Source organism: Cebus imitator, unplaced genomic scaffold (assembly GCF_001604975.1).
Source record: "Cebus imitator isolate Cc_AM_T3 unplaced genomic scaffold, Cebus_imitator-1.0 Scaffold71, whole genome shotgun sequence".
Lineage (NCBI taxonomy): Eukaryota > Metazoa > Chordata > Mammalia > Primates > Cebidae > Cebus > Cebus imitator.
The window spans coordinates 5,439,315-5,448,605 of NW_016107386.1; the positions used below are offsets into that span (position 1 = coordinate 5,439,315).

The 9,291-nt window shown below is 40.9% G+C and overlaps 1 protein-coding gene across 1 annotated transcript in view; it reads right to left on the reverse strand.

Moving 5' to 3' along the window:
- HMGXB3 (HMG-box containing 3) overlaps nucleotides 1–9,291 on the reverse strand; it is a 54,029-nt gene that overhangs the window by 12,475 nt on the left and 32,263 nt on the right. The window contains 3 exon segments of the mRNA XM_017531312.2: nucleotides 2,786–2,913; nucleotides 3,392–3,693; nucleotides 7,728–7,877. Coding sequence (XP_017386801.1) covers nucleotides 2,786–2,913; nucleotides 3,392–3,693; nucleotides 7,728–7,877 — 580 coding nt within the window.

The following is a 9,291-nucleotide window of genomic DNA, read 5'->3' on the forward strand; positions in this document are numbered from 1 at the left end:
AAAAAAAAAAAAAAAAAAAAAAGCAAAACAAAAACACCACAACTAAATGTCCATCAATAGGGGAAGGGTTAATTAAATTATGGTGCATTCATAAAATAGAAAGCATTAAAAGAATAAAGTATTAGTATTACAACATGGAATCCATTTTTTAAAAAAGTAGACCTAGCTATTCTGATACAAAGTTGCCTATAATACGTCATTAAATTAAAAAAAATAATGAAATAGTACATACATCTTTTTTTCCCCAATAAAAACAAGAAACACTTTCCTCCCACCCAGTTCAGTCCTTGGACCAAAGGTATCACTCTTCCTTTACACTTCATTCAACTGCACCTAGGGAAAGGCCAGGAGCATCCTTTAGCTCATGAATGTGTAAGGGATCAAAGGCTATAAAATCACTCCAACACCAAATCCTGCAATGAATAAATCAGAGGAATTTAAGTGCAGTCAATTTAAGGCAAATAAAAGTGAGTGATTTTATATGCGCACAAAATATAATGCACGAATCTGCACAAAAGCAAATTGTGTTCCCAGTGAAGAAGGGTACAGAGAAGTGTGAAACCATAAGGGAGAGCAGAGCTCTGGTCCCATACAAATTTTTTTTAAAAAGCAAAAAAGTTATGATACCCTCAGAAATCATCAAGTACAAATGTAAAAGACAACTGATATCACATTCTGACAGGCAAGAGGTAAAACTAAATAAACAGAGTGATAAACTGAGAGAAAACTGTCAAAAAAAAGTCCAAAAGAAGAATGGAAACGTTCACAAAAGAAATTTACTATAGAAAAAAAACCCATAAAGGATCATAAAAATGACAAAGAAATACAACAAATTAAGATTATATACAAGTTTTTACCTATAAAATTGATAAACTTTAAAAAATTATAATACTCATCTACAAAAACAAAGTCAACAAACTTAATTGTATTTCTATACTGACAATGAATAGCTGGAAATTGAATCATGCCACTTAGCACTGAAAAAAAATACTTATGTCTAAGTCTAACAAAATATGTGCAGTTCCTATATGCTGAGAACTAAAAAAACTGATTATTAAAATGGAGAGAAAGACTATGGACTGGAAGATTCAACATTTTTAGGCATGTCAAAATTTCCCAAATTGATGTGTACAGATTGAACACAATCCAATTAGAATTCAAGCAGGACTCTGTAGATACTGACAAGCTGACTCTACAATTTATATGGAGACACACCTATTAGAATGGCTGGAAAACAAAAACAGACAATGCTGAGTGTTGGCATGTAGAGCAAACTAACTTTTACCCACTGTTGAAAGGAATGCAAAATGGTAAAGACACTTTGGTAATGCAATTTTCTTATAAAATTAAACACACACTTACCATATGACCCAGCAATCTGACTCCTAGGTATTTACCCAAGAGAAATGAAAGGTTCACACAAAAGCCAGCACACAAATATTTGTAGCAGCTCTATATGTGACTGTCAAACACCGGCAGTGAACCAAATATCCTCCCATGGGGAAAAGATAAACAACTTATGGTACATCCACACAACAGAAAACTACTCCACAATAAAAAGAAACAAACCACTGACAAACACAACATGGATGACTCTCAAAGGATTAGCTTACTGAAAGAAGCCAGACTCAAAAGGCTACATGCTATCATTGTGTTTACACGACATTCTGGGAAACAGAACACTACAGGGATAAAGATGAGATCAAATAGTTAAAAGAGGCTGGGGAGACAGGTGGGTTTAAATACAAAGGAACAATACAAGAGAACGTTTTGGGTGATAGACCCGTTCTATATATTGATTGTGAAGGCAGCTACACAATTTAGTGCAAATGTCAGAACTTACGGAGCTGAAAGCAACACACTTTACTATACGTAAATTTTAAAATACATTTTGATTAAATAAATAATCTGAGTACTGGCCTAGATAGACTACAGGGTATCAGGCACTCATCATTAACTGTTGGCAAGAGCATAAAATGGTACAAACTCAATCTAATGATATAAGACATTAAAAACACAAAGCACCATTAAGTTCTAAGACAAAGAGGATACAACACAAATATGCTTTCATCTTCAGCATTCAATTCAATTCAATTCAAAACTCAGGATTCAATCAGTCTCACAATGGTTGGCACATGGTGAGTGTTCCATAAATGCCTGATGTTGACAAACAACAGGGGAGGAAAGGGGAAAGGGGCAGCAATTCCGCTTCTGAGTATTTGTCCAAAAGACAAATTAGGGCTGTATACAAAGACTGAATCATAAAAGTATAAAATGGGCACCATACATTCCTTTAAAAATGGCCATGTACTTCTCTACTTGCTGGCACAGGAAGATCCCCACAATGTACCCCTAATTTAAAAAGCACATTCCATAACATCTAGCACAACTGTACTTTTCTTCAAAGAAAGACTATAAATCCTACAATTTCTTATATTCTGCACAGATGAATAAACATTTCTGGAAGATTGAGCATATTGTTAAGTGTTTATCTCATGGCAGTAGGAATACTCTTTTGACTTTTTGTTTCCTCTTTTTATTTGTCTGCATTTTCCAGCCTTTCCATAATGAAGATCTGTTATTTTCAAGATACCAGTTAAGCGCTTCAACACTTGAGAGGTAAATGTCATCTCCTGGGACTGAGACATTTAGGAAGAAGATTCCCTCTTCCTCAGAAGCCCCATCTGAGAAGATCCAGTGCTCAACGGGCCAGAGGTCTCATCAATGCAGGCAGTTCCCAAGCCTGCTTTGGGATGCTCTGAGGGAAGAGAAGGTTGGCACCCACCTGTGTAGATGTCTATGAAGCTGTGCAGGGCCAGACAATGGGGGTTCAGACACATCTTCACCTGGGCAGTCACCGTCTGCAGACGGCTGGCTGTCAGCAGCCAGCATTCCTGGGGCCCGGCCAGGGAGCTAGTACCAGAAACATCACCACCACCAACAAACAAACAAACAAACAAACAAAAGGGAAAGAGACTTCTTTATTGAGTCCCAGGGCTCAGTGATCAACGGCAAATTCTCATTTGCTGGAGCTTAGGATTTCTAGGTAGGTATTTTCACTTTGTTGGAATCTGTGGAATCATCCCCACAATTAATCTAACTTTGAATTTATTACAAAATTTAACCAATCCCAATGACTTCCCAAACCTAAACATTGTGTGAGGCAGTCCAGATGTAAACTAAATCCTAAGCTGGTGATAACTTTCAGGCGTTTCAACAGAAATGATAATTACCGATTATTACTTTACTTTTAGCAAGCAGAAAGGTAAAGAAGCCTAAAAACAGCAGAGAATAACATCTTCACAGTGATAGCTTTAAAGTTTTCTGAAGAAAAGAACAATATGAGCCAAGTGGGATGGGGCAGCTAGGGGCAGAGTTAAGGGGTGCTTACTTTTGTCCCCCTTTGAATAATGGGCTGCTACAGAGAAGGCACTGCGTGGACGGAGACTCATAATAATTCGACCAAGAGGTTTGCTCGATGGTGACTGTTTCCTCACTCACGTTGGACAAGATAAGTCGAGAGCTGTTGAGTTCATGAATCAAGGCGAAGACCTCAGCCAGCTCTGACTCATTCTCAGGAATCTGCAGGACTTTGCGCAGCAGCTGCAGTGTGGACTGGCGCTGGATCTCCCTCTGGGCTGTGCTCAGGGGCTCTGTGGCATTCAGTACATCTGGGAGTGGTGAGCTCACCTCCTGCAAAGAGAGTGGATTGATCACCAAGCACTCAGGGCAGAAAGAGCCAGCTTTAGGCTAAAATAATAAAAGTCTGGGAGCAGCAGACAGATGGGGCCCATGACTGATAGGAGGGAAACCTAAGTTCCTAACCAGCTCAGCTAATAACTCACCATGTGACTAAAGGCTGGTTATTTTTCTCTGTGGGGCTCAGTTTCTCTACAGGTTAAGTACCCCCATGCAAAATCCTCTCAAATCCTAAACTTTTTGACCACTGACATGACATTCAAGTGATACACTCATTAGAGCATCTCAGACTGCAAATTTCTGGGTTAGGGATTCTCAGGGAGTATGCATTCTGCAAATATTGTAAATTATGAAATAATCCAATATTCTCAACACTTCTGGTATCAAGCACTTCAGATAAGGGATATTCAAACTGTATCAGTAAACAACAGCATTATATACAACTCCTGGTAATGAATTAAACACCTAGCTCTCATTGATCAGGTATGGGGTTTAGAGGATAACAGACCCAGGTTTCAGTTCTGGATATGCCACTTAACAGCTGTATATGTGGGACCCAAGGCAATTTACTTATCTTTCTGAGTCTCAATTTCCTCATCTGTGAAATGGGGCATAAAAATAGTATTAATCTCCTAGAGCTATTATTCAGATTAAGTAAGATTTTTTTGTTTTTTTTCTTTTACTGACCTCCAGAGCTGAGCTGGAGTGTTTTAAAGTAAGATATTTCAAGTAAAGCACTTAGCACAATGCCTATGGTGCAATGAAGGTTCTATGAATGATAGTTTTGATATATAAACAAGTATCTGCACTGCTTAAAATTATCTGTCTTTAATTATCAGTGGCTTCTGGGTACAAGGTAATTTTATATGCCAGTCAGAGGCTTCCAGGAACAATGTTTTGAAATACTCATTAAAAACAGCTCTTTCTAAGTGGGTCTCTCTTCAATGGAGGCTCTTCCCTGATCCTTTTTGCCAAGCCAGCATGAATCACTCCCCTCTTTGTGTTCCCTGAGTGCACCTCTTGACTGCAGAATTCATCATCTGACACCTGCTAAACCACTGCCTTCCTCCCTTCAGTAAGGATAGGATTCTGCTTATTTACTGATTCACAAAAAGCATGATACCTGAGACACACGCAAGATACTGATTCATATCTGAAAGACACATTATACATGGCTCTGTAGAAGTTAAATGCTTAATGCTACAGTTTGGATGCTTATCCTCTCAAAATCTCATGCTGAAATGTGATCCCCAACGTTGGCAGCAGGTCCTAAAGGGAGGTATCTGGGTCATGGGTGCAGATCCGTCATGAGTAGATTAACGTGGGGTGGGGCAAGGGAGGTGGTGAATGTGTTTTGCTTCCTTTTTCTCCACATGATCTCTATGCATGCCAGCCCCCCTTGCCTTCCACTGACTGGGAGCCGTCTGAGGCCCTCACCAGAAAAAGACGTTGGTACTATGCTTCTTGTACAGACTGCCAAATTATGAGCCACATAAACTTTTCTTTATTAATTGACTAGCCTCAGGTATGCTTTTATAGCAACACAAAACAGACTAAGACACTTAATAACAAGGAGCTTTTTATTAATGCTGCATACCCATGACAACTTTTGTAACAGTTTGGTTATCTTTCTCTCCCACTAGACTGTAAGCTCAAGGGAAAGGGCATATCCTATTCATCTGTGAAAGACTGGCCCATAGGAGGCATTCAATATATGCTGAAAGAATGAATGAATGAATGAATGGCTGCAGGAGGGCTGACTAACACTAGAATGAGCTGCCCTGAGAGGCTGTGTGTTCTCAATCACAACTCTGAAACCATGGCTGGAAGACCACTTGGCAGGAATACCGTCCTGTGGTTCTAGGCAGAGATGAAGGATAGAGAAGACCGTTACCGTTCCAGCTCAGAGATGTGGTCTTAATGACAATAGCTGAAGACAAAAAGCACAGAAAATATTTGGCCACCAGGGGGCTCCAAATGACAACACACAAGAAGGTCCCTGTGGTTCTGACCAGTGCTTTATTTTGTGGAAAACAATAATTACATTGTATTTCTCAAAACTTTAGGAGATTGGAAAGTGATGGAAAGTCTGCAGGTGAGGGTCCTGGGGGTGGGCAGCTCTCAGTTAACCAAATACAGAGGGATATAAGTTTTAGAGTGGGATTTGAAATTGGCAAGAGGTCCCTAGATAATTTCCCATGTCATCTGAAAAGTCACTTCATCCTAGATCTAGAGTAAACATCCACTTCAGCTGCAAACCACACAAATAGCTAAAATGAACTGGAAGGAGAAAGGAATGCTCAGAACTTCTACCTACACAGAAACTCAATTCCATCCCCTAATTACAGATATACACACTTTGTATATGCAAGCTCCAGGGTTAGGTGGTGTAGGAAAAACAAACATACCTGCCCTAGAAGAGACTGTGGTCTCATAGGGAGTTAAGAGAAGCAGTCAGTATGGGCTGTGAGCAATGCTATGGCAAGAGGAGCACATCAAACTCACTGAAAATCCAGGAAGAAAGCTTACTTCCAGGTGTAGGCATCCAGTGGAGCAAGAGAATCTGATGAAAGCTACAGACCCACTTTGCATGCAATTTCAGGGATTTATAAACTCCTTGAAGCTCAATTCTCAGTCTTCTCTAGGGCTCCTGTCTCTGAGAGTAAAATGCCCACATCAAATGTACCTTGCCCACCTTATTTTACCAATGGAGAAACTAAAGTTCAGGAGAGGGAAGATTCTAACTCAGGTTCACTCCTAGCCCCAGTGTTTTTTCCCCCAAGCCATCAGTGCCCACACATTTTGGTTCCACTTTCCTTTCTCACAAGGACAATAACCTCAGAACATCACCTCAAGCACAGAAACAGACTTGGAGACCAGGGTGAGATTCATCACCACAAAGGCCTCTCTCCATATACAAATAAACCTTTAAGCTTGAAGCAGTTCTCCCTATCTCTGTAGTCCTGTCTCCTCCCAAACCTTCATCCCATAAGTTCCCCTCTGGAGTTCCATAACTTTCCTCTAGGCCTCTCCCTGGCTCAAGAACATTCAGTCGGACCCCACTGACTGAAGAACAAACTGACAAGACCTTCCATGACATGGTTCCAAGATGCTTTTTAGGTCTTATTTTCCTTCACACCCCTTCTCCCACACTCCATTCCCATACCATCTCCTCCAGACAAATAGAACACTCCTCATTTTCATTCACGCTTACCCTTAAGTATGGCATACCTTCCCCTTCCATCCAAAATCTGCTTGTCTTTCAAGGTCTGGCCTTGATTTGCAGTGCCCAGGCTCCATCTCAGGTCTTGACCTGTTCTGTGTGCCACCCTCTCTTCCCCCAAAGCAGATCAGTAACATTTCTCTTCTTACTCTTATTTTACTCATTCCACTTGCTGCCTCCAGTGCCATCGTTTTCAGTTCACTTTAAAAAACTCATATGGAAATTAAGGACTTCTTAAAATGCCCATTTTTCCTGGTTATAATAATAATAAAACCACTAAGGAGCCAAGTGGAATGTATTTTACTATCCAAGTAGCTTGGCCCAATTTCAGAGAGGAGGGTTGCCTAGACTGCTAGAAATAAAGCTTTGATTAGCTAAAAGCTTTGCAAGGAACCTGAGAAAGCTGCAGTGGTCTAATCTACAAAGTCTTGGGGTTGGCATTCTCTATTTACCAAAACAGTAAATCAACTTACAGGTCTTGCATCAGGCCTCAGAGGTAAGAGGACACAAGCCTTTCGTCCCTCCCCTTTGACTCCTACTTAAGGCCCGTGCTAATATTCTCTGCAGTGAATGAATTCTTGGTTCTCAGAGATCAAGATACCTAGTCAACCCCTTCACCCTGGCAATGGGGACAAGGAGGCCCAGAGAAAAGGCGGCACTTGCTCAGGTTCAGAAACCACAACCTGGTTCCAGTTTGAATGCTCTAACTACTACCATGTACTTTAAAAATCCTCCTATTTCTACTAAGACAGGTTCACAAACAGAACCCAAAACAGGCCAGGGTGTGTTTGGGGAAGGAACTCACGATAGCCTTTGTGGTTTTCTCAGTCCGGTCTTTGGCAAGGTTAAAACCACAGCTGGGACAAATCCGAGGTTTGTGCCTGTTGGTGTAGACATAGCTACAAGATGGATTCTTGCACTTTCCCCGGCCTCTTGATGTAGCCAGGCCCAAATCCTAAAAAAGTAAGACCAATGTTCAATTCTACAAAAATTAAGTTAAACCTGGGCAGAGCCCAGACCAAAATGAGGAGCTGCCAGTACATCAGAGAAGAGAGTGGCAGCTGCAAACCAGATTTAGCCTAACTTCAAGAGCCTTAACCTTTTCTGCAGTTACCCTTTTACTTTTAATACAGGCTGTAAATTTTTGACAAATTCAGTCCTTCCCTATCTGTGAAACAAGAGAGTTGACTCTCAATGGTCAGAAATTCAAACGTCTTTGGGGTCCAGGCAGTTGGTGGAGTGAAACAGGTCTGTTTAAAGAACAAGTGCTAGAGACTGGTGAACTAAAGAGTTCAAGCTCCGCCTAAAGACAAACCGTGACTTATGGACTACTAAAGCTCAAAGCTCCAGCATCTAAGCTCCTATGACAAGTTACTATCTAATCAGCAGAAAAGAGTGTCTACTCAGGGGTAGTTCTTCCTAGATGGTAAATCTAGTTGCCTCCTAAGGGAGTGGAGAGTGAAGGCATGGAGAAGGTAGTGATTACATTTAGGTCACAGGAAAAAGAAACCTGAGCAGATCTCCAGGATAAAAGGCATATTCTCCTTAGAGATCAAGCCAGGCCAGAGGTTAACCCAACATACTGTGCTGTCTTGTTTGCTACTGAATCCCCAGCACAGAGCCTGGCACAGAATATGTGCTCAATAAATATTTTTTGAATTGATGGATCAATGAATGACCCCATCTGAACCTGTCTGCCATTATGAGGCAAGAATTTTAAAAAATCTAGCTGTTCTCCCAAAATCTGTTCATCTTAATCAAATCAGCTAGAGAAACTGCCAAAAGATATTGGCTGGTTGATACTTTAAGCGTCAAGAGAATTAGAGAATGTTGAGAGTGACAGATGCCCCAAAGGTATCTAAGCCAATGCAGCATTTTACACAGTAAAACTGAGGACCATAGCAGGAAAGAATCTTGTCCAGGGACATATGGTGTGCTAGCAGCAGAGCCAGAACTCCTTTTGGATCAGGTCTTTCAACCGTCTAGTATTTATTTTCCTGCTCTATGCTGCCTGCCCTTCAAAAGGGTGATCCCAATGTCACACATTCTTCCACTGAGATGTTAATATGTGTTATGTTAAAAATAAAGGAAAAACCCCTGTGGGGAACGCTAAGCTAAACAAAATAAGTTGCTTTACTGAAGTATTTCTCAATCTTACTTTAAGATACTACTGATGGCCGGGTGCGGTGGCGCATGTCTGTAATCGCAGCACTTTGGGAGGCCAAGGCGGGTGGATCACGAGGTCAGGAGTTTGAGACCAGTGTAAAACCCGTCTCTACTGAAAATACAAAAATTAGCTGGGTGTGGTGGTGGGTGCCTATAATCTCAGCTACTCGGGAGGCTGGAGCAGGAGAATCGTTTGAACCCAG